The sequence below is a fragment of the Gavialis gangeticus genome, unplaced genomic scaffold (assembly GCF_001723915.1).
Source record: "Gavialis gangeticus isolate Ggan-Ray unplaced genomic scaffold, GavGan_comp1, whole genome shotgun sequence".
Classification (NCBI taxonomy): Eukaryota; Metazoa; Chordata; order Crocodylia; family Gavialidae; genus Gavialis; species Gavialis gangeticus.
The window spans coordinates 15354859-15371350 of record NW_017729006.1 but is presented as its reverse complement, the minus strand read 5'-3'; the positions used below and the strand labels follow the sequence as shown (position 1 = coordinate 15371350).

Sequence of the window (16492 nt, the reverse complement as noted above, 5' to 3'; positions counted from 1 at the left end):
TTAAATGGAAGAACAGCTCGGGAAGACGACAAAAGCAGAAATCAGTTAAATCTTAAGAGTAAGAGCTAAAAAGTCTTCTTACATGGGGGTTGTTTTTCTCCAGTAGTTCAGTAAATTTTTCCAGCAGTGCAATAAGAAATTCTCTAGGTTTCCTTAGAACCCAGGCCGGCTGGGCAATGAAGATTCTTAAGAAGACTCCCCCTACTGAAAGTTCACCCTCTGCTTCACCATACACCACAGCAAAGTCCTCAGGCAACTGCGAAGTGGACAGGAACAGGGAGTTACATTACAGCACAAGGAGTACGGCCTCTTAAGAGGAAGCAAAGAATAAACTTGCAATCCACTTACTCGTTTACTACCACAATTATGTTAAATAAGCATTGTACACACCAGAATAGAGCTGAGCACAGTTAACCTCCATTTTCTTTGATCTGATGCATGACAGAAGTTTGACTGGAAGTTTGAATTAAAGTGAATTTTTCCACCAGGCTCAGCAGTTTACATTCTCTCTCACTACACCAACAACAAATGCAAATCACAGCATTAACACAAAAAAATTATTTGCTGTGCAGTTTAACCAATCCACTTCTACATTTAGTTGCATTTGAAGACTCAATAAGCCATCTTCTTTTTAAATGGTTTCAATTTCTTGACACACTGCACCAAGTGTTAGGAAATGCTCAACTCCACATTGGAACCAAATTCTACCTGTTCAGGTATTTAAAGTAAACCAATGCAAAGGTGTAGTTAATTTTCCTACCAATTACTTTTTACTCTTTCATTGTCTTAAAACAAGTTAAAAGAATGGATGAACTTGAAAACTGTAGGCTCCAACAACTGCTTTATTTACTCAAATTCAAGATGAGATTCCCCCCTCATCAACAACATGGAGGGAAAAAAAAACAAACCACCCTTCATCTTACATACATAGATGAGGAAACCTCATTCAATACATTGTCTATCATTAAACTGCTGCCAAAAGCAGCATGTGCTCAGTAATGAAAACTAGCTAGGAAGTTGATTAAATGCAGCCAGCACTAAGCACAACTGAAAAAACCAACCAAACAAAAAACAATGAACAAAACCATGGACCATATATATGTTTGAGCAAACATACTAATGGGAACCATGTGCATGTGTGTTGGGGTGGGGGGGTAAAGAAAAGTGGGCAGTTGCTTCCCCAGGAGGGAACTGGCACAAGGCCTGGAGGTATTGCAATACCAGGCCAGCCAGCACTGGGAGAGCCACAGCCAGTCCCTTACCCTCCCATTGGTATAAAAATGGCTGATCTCAGCCAAAAGGCTGAGATGCTGATGGGAACCTATAAGGATAGATTAGTGCAGCCCAACTAAATAAGATATATGGTAATGCCCATTCCATGCAGTCCCCCTCACCACTGACTCTTATCCAAGTCATGGTAAGCCACTATACTGCATACATTTGGATTTCCTCTTCACTCCCACAACTGAGCTGCACCCTTTTCCATTTCCAATTACTCCCATTTCTTCACCCACCTTAAATGTCTGGCAAGCACCACCAACAGACCCCCAAACAGTTGACCTAGGATCTGTTGCCCCCCTCAGCCCATCCACATGAGGTACAGCCAGATTAGGCTGCCTGCACCCCACCTGCATATAAAATTTCTGGAGGATCCCAGGACTTGTGACAAGAACACCCAGTTTCAGTTGGGGAGGGCGTGGAGGAGGGTAGGTATATCTGGAGTGTACACACACACACACACACACTCCTAAGATGTGGAGTCACCATAGCTTGAAACTGTTGACTCTATTGGGGTTCAGCCCAATTAACTATGATAAAATTATGAACCTTTTGGCTGTGGACTATCATGCATAGTTTGTACTATGCATAAGTAGGTACAAAAGGATTGCTAAAAAGCATGTTTATGCAGCAACTGTTAAAACTTGCAGCAGTTTCAAGAAGTTAAATGCATTGAGTTAAATGAATTGAGTCTATGGGTACTTGTAGCATTCAGCCCACGTACAAATTACTTGATACATGTTTATTTGAAAAGGTTAGTTTCTAAAGTTTGCCCCTCACTTATGTGCTCAGTGAGTGCACCATCTGACAGTAAGGGGCAGGGGGATGCACTATTTGCCACAGACGGAAATTTTTTATTTATTTATTTTTTTTACTTGGAAGGGGGAGGTAGTGGGAGGGGGACAAAATTCAAAGCAAAACTTCCAATAGTTAGGTTCTATACCTGTAAAATTATGGCCAATTTATAAATTTTTCATATGCAGAACGGGGGGGGGTCATCTTATTTTGAGTAAATATGGTAGATCTGGAGTAGAAAGTCTCATGTCCTACTATTACTACAAACTTACAATTTTGTTCTCGTTTCCTAAAGCTGTTGGGATACTGTTGACTTTGAGGTGAAGATCAATATTCTTAAGTGAGTCTGTTGGTTGTGTATTCTGTCTCAGCACTGAATTCTATAAAGCGTTTTGTATCTCAGTTCTGATCATTGTGAACTCTTCAGAACACCTGAACTCAATATTAAGTTCTCTTCTAATTTAGTTTCAGAACCAAGTATACATTTGTAGCCTGGTCTCCACATGTCAAGTGTTTGGGGGAGAGAGGGCATGGGGGCAAGGGTGCATGCAATAAATTTCACATTTCTACTTTTTCTGTCTTTATATTTTGAAGTCCCAAGACATGTACTTTTGCTTTTACCTTCCAGTTTGTGTCAGGGTTGTCCCTCTGGAGTTTAAAGTGCCTTTAAAAAGAGAAAGAATACACTTTAGAAAAAAACCAAATGTGTTTAGTTCCACTAGTACTGCAGAAAAGTAAATTTTGGCTCACCCATTCAAAACTAAATCCTATGCCTTCTAATTCTCTCCTTATCATGGATCATTGTGCTAAAACTGTCAGGTTTGAGAACAGCTTTACTTAGTGGCTTTAAAGAGCAAGCAGGCTAGAGTACCTCTTTCATCCCCATCTAGGCTACAGATGGGGATCTAGAAGTTACATGATCTACCTCACTTTGTGGCCTGAATAAAAGGAGGATTGTTTAAAAGTTTGGTGGAGTTTTTTCCCCTATCTTTATACCACCCCATCCCCTTAAAAAAAGGGGGACAGATTGCTAGGATTTTTGTAGGGACTAAAACTAAACAAGCTTCTCTCTCAGGACATATGCATGTCATTACACAAAAAAGTCTACATACTGTAGCATCATTTCCCGAACTGTTGTTGATACTTTCTCCCTGGAGTTGTCGTTCCAAATTAACTCAGGATTTTCATGTGTTCCTTCAAAAATGTGAACAGCAGCTTCAGGGTTGTCTCTCATGGCATCCATGAAGACCCCAGGTAGAAATTTTGTTAGTGTAATTCTAACCTACAAAAAAGCAATCCCAGAAGCAGTTAAACCTAGTGAGATCAAGTTCTGGAAAAAAAGTTCAACTCAAGTACCTGTATGCAACTGATCCGAATCCACTGCATTCAAGACATAAATCAAAACCATTAAAGCTAGTTTCAGTCAGTAAGATCCAGTGTACAATCCATAATTAGTCTAAATACAGATAACTGACAACAAAACAAAGCTGAAATGATGCATCAAGGTGACCGATGCCACTTCTAAAAAAAAGTTGAAAGAAAATTCCAGCCGTAAGCTTAATATCAAATTGTTTAGTTTAAAGTTTGTAAAACTATAGAAGAAAAGATCCTTTACGAGTGGCTTTCACTGTTAGGAACACCCAGCTGACCAGCTATTTAAGTCTCCCTTTAAATCGCCTCTTAAAGGCTTGTTTTGGTCCACACTGCAAGCCAATTACTAGGGATAAAAGCATTGTGGCACCAAGTCTGTATCCGCTCGATTTGTGTATAATGCATATTGCCGATTATTCTTAGTCTAGACTTTAGATGAACTTCCTTTGAAAGACTGAACATATTTTACCTTATTATACCAAATATTGCAATGGAGGTTTGAGAAATTCAGCTGATATAGATAAGCTACTGAGAAGGGAAGACATTAAGTAATGTTGTAAACCCCTAAGATAGGGAGAGCTCCTGGGCAGATAAATTTATATTATTCATTCTAAAATTGAAGCCACTGAATTGCTTTACCTTTTTTGAATAAGACATTGGAAGGACAGAGTCCTTCCTAAAAAGGCTCCAGTGTAGGCATGTTAATGTGCTCTCACTTACCTTTGGACCTACTAGCTTATCTGCAGTCATTTTGGCAAAAAGCTCTGCTGTCTGGGCTCGGACTTGGGGATGAGTCGAGTTGCAGAACATGTCTAATAAGTAGATTAAAGCACCTGTGGGATAAAATGGGGTTAGGCAGATATTACTCATCGCAGTAGTGAGAAACCAGACTCTACATCATGCTAAATAGCAGAATACAAACTAACGAATGACTATCACAGCTCTGCAATGGACTTTTGATCTTAAGAGTCTATCTTCAAATCATTTGAACAGGAAAGGTTACTGTACCTTTTGCCATTGCTTCTTTAATTATTTTTGTACTAGACGTCAAGGCATACAGTGTTTCAAGCACAAGCTGCCGACCTGTCAAGATTAACAAGCATTAGAAACTGTTCTTACTGTTGTGTTTAGTTGGATACTACTTAGACTAAACAATTTCTGATGTTGACAAGCTTACTAGAAGGGTTAACAGAACTACCTAGGCCAAGAATCTCAGTTTTTCCCATTTAGACACTGTTACAAGCTTCACAAATGCAGGTAGAGAACATGCAGCCAATACCAGGATATGGCACACCACCTTGTTTAAAAAATATTCCCATTTTAGAATGGATTTCAGGAGGTTTTTACAACGTATTATTTGCCATGAAAACAGCAGAGTCTAGGTGATCTTGAGCATGTTACAGAACTTGTGATTCAGGTAAAAAAAACCACACTATTTGCAAGTCATAGCTATTACACTGTTACTTTTACCCTCTCACTTATGCACTTTTAATCCAAATCAGGTTAAGAGAGCAAATAGTCATATTCCAGTCAGTTTTCACTAGTTAGTCAAACTTTGTTTTTTCAGAGCTCAGAAGACTATGCAGTACATACTTGAAGGCAGTGAATGCAGGAGGGCCAGTAAGTTGGAAAGAACCATTGCCTCAGCAATGTTGTTGACACATTCATGGTTACTAGTCACTATGTTCACTACCTGCAAAAAAAACCCAACAAGAGTCATTAGAAAAGGAACTCTCCTGGCTTAACTGTAGAATTAAACTGCTTGATGTTTGTAAGAACAAAACGCAATATTTGCATTAAGAACATTTTCTTGAGGCTCCATGGCTTAGTCTCTAGATTTGGTATGGACATATGGACTTATTTTTACTTCTGCCCCCCAAACCACTGTGTGTATTTTATATATAGGACAGGTAACTACATTTCTATGCCCATCTCTTATCCATCTTCTTTCCCCCTCCCTACTCCAGTGCAGTGACCATCACTGTATCCAGATACAGCATTCAACTTCACCATGGAACAAGTGTGGTTAGTACCTGGAAACTAACAGAAACCTTCACATTTGCACTGCAATATTTTGAAACCCAATACTGAACCTAGTTTATAGTGCAGAATGGTGTTGACTCAGCATTACATTACCTTTAGGCTATTAAGGTACTCCTAAACATTTCTTAGCAATTAGGGAAAGCTAGGAACCATTGAAAAAAAAAGGTAATATAGGTTCTACTTTGTTTACCAAATGAACTTGAACCTGTTAAGAGCTGAAAAATTGAGGGGTTTTTTTTCTCCTTTTTAGAACAGTAGGACACCCTATATTCAGGCATTGCTATATAAGAATATTAAACTTCAATTACTGGTCAATTTCTGAAGGAAACAACAAATCACTGCCCGATTTTGGATGTAAAAGATTCCTAATAAAAGCACAGATATAACCACCGAACCTACCTACATCTACTTGGCTCATCATGCTGACTACATTCAGCATTAGTACTATGTACTATGGTTGGGAACAAGGAATGTTGTGCAAGCAATTTTCTTTACTTACCTCCAGAGCCAACTGCTGCACCTGACCTGCTCCATGGACACGCAGAAGGGAAAATATTAACTTAAAGTGACCTATGCATTCACATTCAGAACCTACAGAAGAAGAGAGACATGTTGTTTGCCCATTTGAAATAAAAGCCTAAAATAGCAGCCAAATCATTCTTGTTACGCACAGAATGCCTTTGACTAAGGTCTGGGACACGGGAGTCTTTTGTCTCTAGTAACTAACACAGGACATTCTGGTTCACCACTTAACTGGTTCATGACTTATTTGAGCTGTGGAAGCCTCAAGCCAACACACAGTATGTGTCTCCTTGCTTTGAAATAAGTATAGGTTTAAACTTTGGTTTCCAAGTGCACACAGCTGCTCAAGTAACAAGGGAAAGACCACAGAATTCACTCTCAAGATGGCAGGAAGCAGCAAGCACATGCCAGACTTGATAGTTTGTGCGTTTTCCTGGTAATATACATATGCATCTGCATGACTAACTTAAATTCCCAGGCACTTAGAGCTGCTTAATCTTTCAAGTCAATTGAGTTCTCACAAGAAGCTTCTTAATGTACTTGCCAAGTTGGATCCTACCTGGGTTGTGTTTTATGACATTTCTCAGAGCCTCCAAAGCCATTTCAACCCTCCGTAACCGGTCTCCATGTTGATTAGACTCTACTTTTCCAGTCTGTGTTATCGCCATTAACGTGTGAAGGTACTGTGCCTGTGAGCCTATGTAATCCAAAAGGCTTGCAGCAAACGCCTTTGGAAGCTTTGAAATGAGACAGTAGTTAGTTAAAATCAGTTAAGACTCTTCAGCCAAAAGGCTTTGTGTTTTAAACAGTGAGGTACAATAAAGCTCATACTGAAAGAATGAGTATGAAAAGCAAATTTCCAAAATTCAGGATGTCAGCAGTTAATTTATTTTCAACCTTTCTATGCAAGCACCACCCCCCCCCCCCCATTTTAGGGAAGTAGTAAACACCAGGTGTCTTTGGCAGGTTGAAAGTGTAGGCATTATAAAGTTGCCATATACTCATAGCAGCCTTCAATTCCTGGTGTAAATCTAGAGCTCACCGTCTTCTGTGCATCTCATTTAATTTGTTTAATGAAAGTTAATCATTGATCAGGATAAGCAAAAGCCATCACCTTGGTCATTAAAAAAGTGAAACAAAAAAAACTTTCCACCCCTACCCCCACAAAAAGCATAGGCTTCAAAAAAAATTGTGGTAGCAAGAAGTTAAGCAGCTAATACCAGCATCAGCCTGCTAGTATGCAGAGTTTTAATAAAATCTATTTTGCCAGTGTGACAAGTTTTATTATGATGTTAAGTTACAGGAGATGTAGATGTCCAGAGCTTACACTGTACTAGAAAAGTGCGTTTATGTACAAAAATGTCCTGCAATGCAAGCTTTGATACCCTTCACTGTTTTATTTGGTAGGGAAAACAAACAAGCCTTAAATATCAACTTGTTTCTTTTGCCAACTGGAAAACTAGCAGAATCTCACCTCTAGCTGGAAGGTAGGGACTTCATTATAAACTCTAACAAAAATCTCCCCCACAATAAGTTCTTTTGCATGGTCATTGAAGACAAATTCAGATCCGTAGCTTTTGTCACAATCACCCTTAAAAAAAAAAAAAGGGAGGGAAGAAAGATTGTTATTTATGAAAAGTTACCAGATTACATTAGATGTCGAAGAGCAGCTAGTACAAATAAACAGCAGCAATTTTACTGTTTCCCTAGGAAACGCAGGGGAAAAAAAATATCAAAACTAGAACTTTATGCAGAAGAGTCAAATTAAAGATAAAGAGCTGACAGATAAAAACTTCAAGTTAGCTAATTAACGATTCCTACTTGGCGAGACACTTGCAATTGTATTAGCAATTTTTGTACTAAATTTTTAGAACGCCACTCGTCCTTCTGCCCTGCCTTCTACATCTGAGGCTAATTGGTTCAGGGGCATGAACTTTTAGCCAACCTACTTCATCAGGTATTAGGAGAATAGTAGGAAAGACTAAAAACTTGGTTGTTGCCCACAAGATATCATGCCTCTCTGAACCAGTTGGCTAAAATGGTGCCATCCTGCCTTACCCCCTCATGGTTGTCTGTAGATTAAACAGCCCTAGCCACCTCAGCACTTCCAGAGTGATTATCAATGAATGAATGTTTGGATTGACTGACACTCGCATGGTAGGATGGAAGTACAATATCATTAAAGAAGTTCTCTATATATGTGTGTATATATATATATATCCCAAAAAAGATTTTTTTTAGGAGTGCCTTACTCTTTTAACCATGCTTTCTTGTTGCGATTCCAAGAATTCAAGTAGTTCAGCTCTTGTCCCATTGTTCCAGATCAAGTAGGGGTTCTCTGTGTTGCTGTTGAGCATCTTCAGAATCTAGTAGGTGGTATAACGAGTTAAAAAGCAAAAACTTAATATCAAAAAGTAAAATTCGAAGTCATAATTTGCCAAGGAAAGCTCATTTTTCTTTTCCTTGTATAAGGCTTTCATAAAAACTACTAAAAATTCAAAACAGCCACAGGTTCAAGGCCAAGGTTCAGATACCAGAAGCCTGCATGCACAACACAAATACATATTTTGCACTAATAGTTGTAGGAGTTCTCCACCTGGGCTTTCCAGAAGCACACAAGTCCATACAACCTTCACCACCAGTGAGCTAATAGTAAGCCAATGCTTCCTGTCTTTGGAGGCAGATCTCCTGCTCCCTCCTTTCCCCTACATGTTGTGAACCCCTCTTCACATTTCAGGAATAAACCCTACCTAGCTTATTTGTCCTTACTCCTCAACCTTCCTCTTTATTCTAGATAAAAAGCCTACTTAAAAGTTATCACATTCCTAGCAAAGCTCCAAGTACAAGGTATAGCACTGCTGTTGGGGCTGCCACCCTTTTTTACTCTGGCACAATGGGTAAGAATGATGATCATCCAAAGGCAGGGTGTCTAGCAGAGAAACTCCCCCACCCATTATTTCATTTGCGGTACATAAACATCTGCTCTTTACTGCAAAGTACTACCTAGCTCTCTATGGTTAAGCACTATCTAGGTCAAGGCCATTCCAAGCCTACTCATACACCACTCATTCCATTTTTACCTCATTGGTTCTTCACCCGTTTTCTAAGAAACATTTTTTCAGAGCCCTATGAAAGAGGTCTTAAAACAAGAACATCTTTGCTCCAATTCTACATTCGTTCTTGGATCAACAGTTCAATATACAACACTATCACCTTATTTGCCCCATGATTCACTCTGATCATTAGCCTCCACTGCTGCACTTTTCTCCATTATTAAAAAAAGGAGAAACACCACCCTGGATTTTGCCCCTTTGTTTTTTGGCCTCATACTGCCTGCCCACTACTTGAATTCCTTACTCCCATTTTTGTCCTGCAAGTACTGTTCCCCTTACATTAGTTTGCAATTAAAAGATTGGGGTATTTCACTTCTGCCTGTAGTGTTTAAAGAATTCATGATCACTTACTGCATAAGTTTCTCACTTGCCAACTATAAAAAAAAAGTAATTTAGTTGCTTTTCCACTTGTTACACTTCTCAGTAATCAGCCTGGCCTAGATGTGCTTGGTAGGCAGTGTCAGATATAGTAATTACTAGGAACATATTAAAAACACCAGCATTTTTCATCTTACTTCAGTAGGAGTGACCACAGAAAGTTTCCTTGCAACATAAGGGGTCAGCATTCCAGCAAGGCTTTTTCTTATGGTGGGATTTTCAGGTGTAGCTTGTTCTTCAGACAAATACCCTCCAAGACGACTCAAAGCTAGAAGACTAAGTTTGGCAAGGCTGTTGGCTACTTCCTGTTAACAAAACAAGACACATTAACAATTTAAATATTTGAACAGAAACCTGAAGTACGCTGAGGACTTATCTATCCTTTTTAAAAAGTTAGCCTTCAAAATAAGTACCCGTCAATGTACATAAACATGCTTGGACTAGCTTCCTGGTTCTGCAGTGTTGATAACAAAAGAAAAAAAAAAAATCAAATCAGCATACATTTTGTAATGGGAGTAGGTGCTTCAAACAAACCCCAGCAATGTTGAGTTCTAATAAGTTCAGCTACTTTAGGTAGCAGAATCTAATGTTTTTTTACTTCTGGCTGACACTAGTCAATGATTATGTAGAAAGCGTCTCATGGTGATAAGGCTGTCCTATAAACTAGGGCATTCTGACAAGTACATTTTAAAAAAAGTTGGAAAGGATTTGACAAATAAGTTCTCACCTTCAGTTATTTTCTGAAATTTAACTAAAATTCTAGTAAGTAGGGCATGTAGTACAGCTTCTGACAAGAATAGGCATGATGAGAAATAAGTCTGAGTATTCCTGTAAGAATAAATCATCAAAAAAGGTAGGGACCCACTTACCTCATGCCAAGACTAAGCCATTTGCACAGCTTGCTCACAGTATAAAGGGCTGCAGATTGATGAAGCCCCATCCCTTGCTGCTGATTAAAGGAGAGGCCCTGCTCCTCACCAAATACAGTCATTACATCTCAAGCATGCGAGTGGCTGCAGGGATTGCCATGCTGTCTAAAGCATCTCAGCAAGGGCTGGGAGATTCTAAAAGAGCATATTTTATAAATACACTGGGGTTTGGGATTTTTTGGGTTGATTGTGGGAAATTGTAGCTGATGGAATGTTTCCTAGAGATTCCAGATACAGCTGAATTTTGCAATTTCTGCAGAAACCACAAAACTTCAAATTAAAAGTAGGTCCCTATCAATAGGTACTCAGAACTTGAAGTTCTGGATGGTAGCAAGGCAGCGAGATTACTTATTCCAAAAGCGAAGTATTAGAAGCCTAGGAAACTCAGTAGTAGTAGTAGTATTAGTGGACTTCTAAGCATCAAGATATGGCAAAATTCAAAATGGGTGTACTTCAGTTTTTTTCTGCTTTGTATTAACTGAGATATTCTATTATTGCTACTGGCTATATTGACATCATAGTTTTGGACAAAAATTACAGTCAACTTGTCTGGGACAAAAAAATCAAGTTATCTTTCCCATCTCCACACAATTAATTATGCTCGTTTCTGGGATAATTAACGCACCCCTTTCATTTCAACCTTAAGAACATTAAGTCTGACTTCATAGGTGAACTTCAAGGTCAGTCAAAATGTTGTAACTATGCATTTCTAATCATTTGGTTCTGTGAAGCATCAACCAGTTATTTAAGTAGTACCCTAGCTGCTTTAGTCTTCCTAGCCCTTTTACCATCCTTCTTGTCCTTGAGCCATTTCTGAGTGTCATTGAAAATACAAAAAAAGCTACATAAGTTTATTCCATCTTTCCAGAAACTAGGCAAAGTCTTCCTATTGTCTCTCAACAAGAGCAGAGCCAAGAAAGATGTTCCCTACTGTAACCATGAAGTAGAAAGGAGTATGTAATTCTACCGAGAACAGTGAGAGGTGGGAATCTATCCTCTTTAAAATATAACTGTCATGGAGGGTTCTTTGTTTTTAAAGAAAAAAGCTACCATCCCCAATTTTACAGAAGCAGAGAAAAAGAAGAGGTGAGATTCAGTTTACACTTAAGCCAAAATACATTTTAGAACCAGTGATATTGGATGCAAGCATCTTAAATAGGTTCATATTGGTAAATTAGTCATTTAGGAGTTAAGTGACCAGAAAAATCATTCTGTATCACAGTCCTGTCACTTAGAGGATATAGTGAAGCTACAGTATGCAAACATTTCAACCTTAACTACCGTATCACAGTTGACTCACCCATCTACTGAAATATATATTCAAGACCTGCTCTCCAAATAAAATGGTAATTAACCTATTAACCTATGTAAGCATTATTGGTCAGGATTCATACTACACTTCAAAGAATGGTATGTACTCACTCAACTTTCAGGTTAAGAAGGTGAAGATTAAGCTTAACATTACCTGTTGATTAGAATCTTCGCTCTTCTGAATACCACTCTCTTCTAGTGTATAATCATAGTTGAAGAGGTAACCAAGCAAATACCACAAAACTCCAGCTTGAAACAAGTGTGTTTGTAGCCAGTAATCCACAGCAAAGGAGCTGACACATTCTACTCCCAAGGAAGCTACTCGTGGAATGCTCTGGGAAATGAAGGAGGACTGGTATTGAATACATTTTTCATGACTGAGGAAAGCCAACCTAGAAAGAATCGCTGAATGATCTACCAATTCATGGAGTCCATAACAATCTTCCTGGCTTTAGAAGAAAGTATTTTTGCTTTTATTCTTTTATCCACTTAAGTCTGGCAGGTGAAGAGGCCAGTGCAAACAGACTGAAATTTGGAGTCTAAGGGTGTTTAGGCAGGTGGGGCAGCTCCAAGGAGCTGCTCTAATTAAAGTGCCCAAAGCATCAGCATCCTCGTGGTAAAAGATGGCAGTGGGGCACATTTGAGGTTTAGCTAAAGCAGGCCTGCTACCATTTTTCAGCACGGGGATGCCAATACGTGCAACACAGGATTCTGTTGGAGCACGGTAATTACCATGGTCCAGCAGACTAAACCCACTGTTAATGGTCTTGATGCACATGTATAGACACCCTAAAGGAAGAAAAAAAAGTGCTGTAGACTTGAAATAAATTCTGGACAAAAAAATTAAGTCAGGAAAAATTAGAGGCGAGACAAGAAGTTTCAGCAGGACACTTCCCGCCCCCATCTAAAGTTGCTGATAAAAAACACAAGTGACTTTCCATGGAAACCACTGCTGTCCAGCAGCTGACTAGGCAGGCTGTGGGAGAGGTGGGAAAAACTAGCAAGTCTGACTTTCTTTCTATCTGTGGAAAAGTTGCTCAAAATAGACATTAAGTGTCCAACTGCTGATGTTCCTTTTTCATATTAAAAAGTTACTTAGGGGATATTCTTAATTACAGGAAAAATGTACAGCAGATGAAATCAAGTCAACAGCTAAAAACAGTACCACCATTTATTACCAATTCAAATTTAAGTTTCTTTATTTCAAATCATTACTATGGTCAAGTTAATCATGTCTTTTAACAAAATAAATCTAGTTACTCCCTTGCCCATGCCTTGCTGCATTTCAACAAGTGAGCAACAATTCACAAAGCTTCACAGATCCTCATCAGCACAAGAATAGACAGTCTGGCCACCCTGAATGGAAGCAAAACCTGGAGTGAATACTCCCCTTCTCCACTCCAAGGGAATACCCACTAGGGCTGCATGAAGCTCTGGTCGCCAATTTGATTCGGCAGAGATTCGGCCCAGTTTCCAAATCAAGTCAGGAGACCCTTTAATCTTGCCAAATCGAATCTGAACCCTCCAAATTGATTTGGAGAGATTCGACAATTCGGACAGCTTTATATGTTTTTCTACATACCTCAAGGTACCAGGCAGCTCGAACGCTGATATGGCAGGACACATGGAGCATTGCACAGGAGTGTGGGGGGTCCCCAGCATGCTTGGTGTCGGACCCAGAAATGAACCAGAAGCACTTCCAGTCCACTTCCATGTCTGCCACCAAGCATTAGGGGCAGGGCACATGCTCCTGTGGGACACTCCATCTGCCCCACCATATCAGTGTTCATGAGCTGTGCCTGGTACCAAGGTGCATAGAAAAAAAACATTTAAAAGCTGTGTCTATGGCTGAATTGGCGATTCTCTGAATCAGCATTCATTTTTCAGATTTGGCCCAACTGAAGTCAAGACAGTGATCCAAATCACTGTAACCTGAATTGGGTCAAATCCAAATCTAAATATGGCCCGCTTTCTACACCCTGACACCCACTACCTACCATTAATCCACTTGGGTACATCTTCATTACATTGAAACAATAGTAATGACTGCTGCATTAAAAACTCCAGGGTATTCTTAAAATAGAAGCAATTGTAAGAGTAGATACCCATTCACTACTACCTACAGGCTATACTTGTTTAAAAGCCAATTTTTAAGTTAAAGCAAGCCCTATACATACTCTTACTTTCCCATGCATGGACTTACTGATTGTAACTTTCAAGATGATGCACAAGATGCAGAGAAAACCCAACCTAAAGCCAAAAAAACCAATTTACAGCCAAAAGCTAAGAGACCAAGACTGAAATCTGCACAAGAGAATGAGTTTGTATTATGTCTTTAAAAAGTCTCACCTTTATTTAAACCAATGGAAATCTATGCTTACAATGTTTAATTATTTTGTAATTAAGTTTAGTTAATGCACATGGTTCGGCTGCATTTGGAAGCTTGCAGAACACTGCCTGTATTTCTGATAACTCTAGGACAATATCTTACCTTGCCATAATATAACAATCTACATAAGTCCTTGATGATGTTGGGCATTTCGGTGATCTTCTCTCTGCATTCTTCGAACTGAGCTGCCACACTGTAACACTTACTTACATGCCCACAGACCTACAAGGAAAAACATTAAGCCACAGATAAAGAATAAGCCCTCGATTAAAAAGGGAAATAGAACTTTAAAGCCAGCTCTGCCAGAACCACAAAAGGTCACAAGAGCTGACAAAATGATGGGTTAGGAAAAAGTTTGTTTTTTTAAAAAGTCATTGGAATTTTTTTTTTTAAGCAGCTGCTCTGAACCTTACTTGTACAGACATGTCATCTGGTTTACTGGAGCGGTTCAAGACTGCCACACAACGATTAAATGCCTCTTGCAGCACCTGCAAAAGTAAGTTAGAACAGAAACCTGAAGAAAATATTATGCTGCCAAACATGCAATGAAGCAGCATATGCTCTGCACATCCATTACTAACAGTTTTGGCTCAGAAGTCCTGCAAAGACAACTTGCTTTTTGATTCAGACTTTCATAGGGCATTTCATATGGTTTCCTGAAAGTCACACATTTTAGATATCTGGAAGACTAAGTAGCACTTGAAGCTGTTATTCTAGTTTCTTCTAGGTCTACTATTCAGAATAAAGCCCTGCTCAAAATTATTTGCTCCCAACATTTGGTAGCAAGCTGCTGTTGGTCTATTCTTTGGCAAAACTAGCATACCGGAGCTTTTAATAACGCTACTATTTCACAGAATAATATTCTAGAGCAGGGGTTCCTAAACTGTGGTACAAGAGACACCTCTGGGGGGAGGCAGTATATGGGAGACATTGTGTAATGGCAAATGCTTACTATAATGAAAATTAAATCTAATAGGTTAAAATATAAGATGTACATTAGTAGGGGTATGCAAGCACCTGGTAAATCTGGAAGGGGTACACAATAAGAAAAAAGTTTGGGAACCTCTGTTCTAGAGTATGGATGTCTAGTCCTTTGTAGAACAATTAACTTATCTTTTTTAAAAAAAAGCCCTCTTCAAAAATCAGTGGAGACAGGTCTTGCAGAAAGAAAGGGTGTGTGCATTCATATGGGGCAGAACTTGGCATTATCCACACAGTACCACTTTACCCACCTCCAGACCTGACTGTGTAAGTCTGGATATAAAAGGGAGCTGTAGCCAGGAACAGCTTGTTAAGGTTAGGGGTTTACCTCTACTCCATTCTCTCTTCTCAGTTCCTCTGCATTAAGTGCTGAACAATTGACTGTGTGGAAAGCAAGTTCTGTGGCAGCAGGCAACAAGGGAGATTCTTTGGAAAAGAGCTGGTCATCTGATGTTTCTATGGTGATGGTCTTGATTAGCATGGGGTAGCCTGCATATTTGTAAGGTTTCAAATCTAAAAGAGGTAAAAAACAGTAACATGGAAGGTCTGATCCATACGTAGCCATTCTGCTAACTGAAGAAAAGTGGGAAGGTTACTAAATTTCACACAGTATTCCGTTTTCATTGCTGGGCTCAATGAAAGTGACCCTACTGTTAGGACAGGGAGGGAAGTATTCAGTACCTTAGATTTGCTAGCAATGTACAGACTGAGCTACCTTTCATAGCACTCATCCTTTTACTTGGTTGTCATTTTAAAAACTTTCAGGAAGTGCCAGGGAAATCCTGCCTAGGACTGTGGTTGGTTTCCCCACTGCCATGTTGAGGTGGCAGAGGAAAGCAGACAAAGATAGAAGTGTACTTAAGACAGAACATGTCACACATACAGTGTGCAATGCAGTGAACTGCTTAAGAGGAATTTAAACCCTGGGTTTTGAGCAAGACTCATTTCTCCAGCAATAATGAAAGCTGGAATCAGCTGCAGGAGTTAGCCCCCAGCGACTTATGTTGAATAGCTAACTGTTTGCAGATATTGTGATTTTTGTGGCAAGAGTTCTCATCCTGCCATTCGAAAGCACCCATGTTAACTGAATGCATGATCTTCTACCCCAATATGAGAAATGCAGTTATACATTGGTTAGAATTTCCATCACAAAAATCAAAGCTGAAGCCACAAAATGACAGAAGTTACTTCAATTTCCTCCTTTCAATTTTATCCTAGTTCTATGATAACAGGAAAGCATGACAAACTTAAAGGCTAGGGGCCAGACCTTATTTTATCTAGTAGATAGGTAACGCAATCCAATGCCAACTCCTTCACAACCATATGGAAAGTAGTTTATACACTTCCTCCCCCATTGCTTTTTGTAGACAAGATAAAACACA

General features: G+C 39.3%; 1 protein-coding gene across 2 annotated transcripts in view; it reads right to left on the bottom strand.

Moving 5' to 3' along the window:
- The window catches only part of DNAJC13 (DnaJ heat shock protein family (Hsp40) member C13), a 104257-nt gene that overhangs the window by 8403 nt on the left and 79362 nt on the right, over positions 1-16492 (bottom strand). For both annotated transcript variants that reach the window (XM_019508849.1, XM_019508850.1), the window contains 15 exons: positions 15439-15623; positions 14543-14617; positions 14232-14351; positions 11895-12074; positions 9638-9805; positions 8262-8375; positions 7484-7600; positions 6569-6746; positions 5987-6078; positions 5038-5137; positions 4453-4527; positions 4165-4277; positions 3186-3355; positions 2695-2737; positions 83-256 (listed from right to left, as the gene is read on the bottom strand). In XM_019508849.1, coding sequence (XP_019364394.1) covers positions 83-256; positions 2695-2737; positions 3186-3355; positions 4165-4277; positions 4453-4527; positions 5038-5137; positions 5987-6078; positions 6569-6746; positions 7484-7600; positions 8262-8375; positions 9638-9805; positions 11895-12074; positions 14232-14351; positions 14543-14617; positions 15439-15623 — 1904 coding nt within the window. The remainder of the gene's footprint in view (positions 1-82; positions 257-2694; positions 2738-3185; positions 3356-4164; positions 4278-4452; positions 4528-5037; positions 5138-5986; positions 6079-6568; positions 6747-7483; positions 7601-8261; positions 8376-9637; positions 9806-11894; positions 12075-14231; positions 14352-14542; positions 14618-15438; positions 15624-16492) is intronic.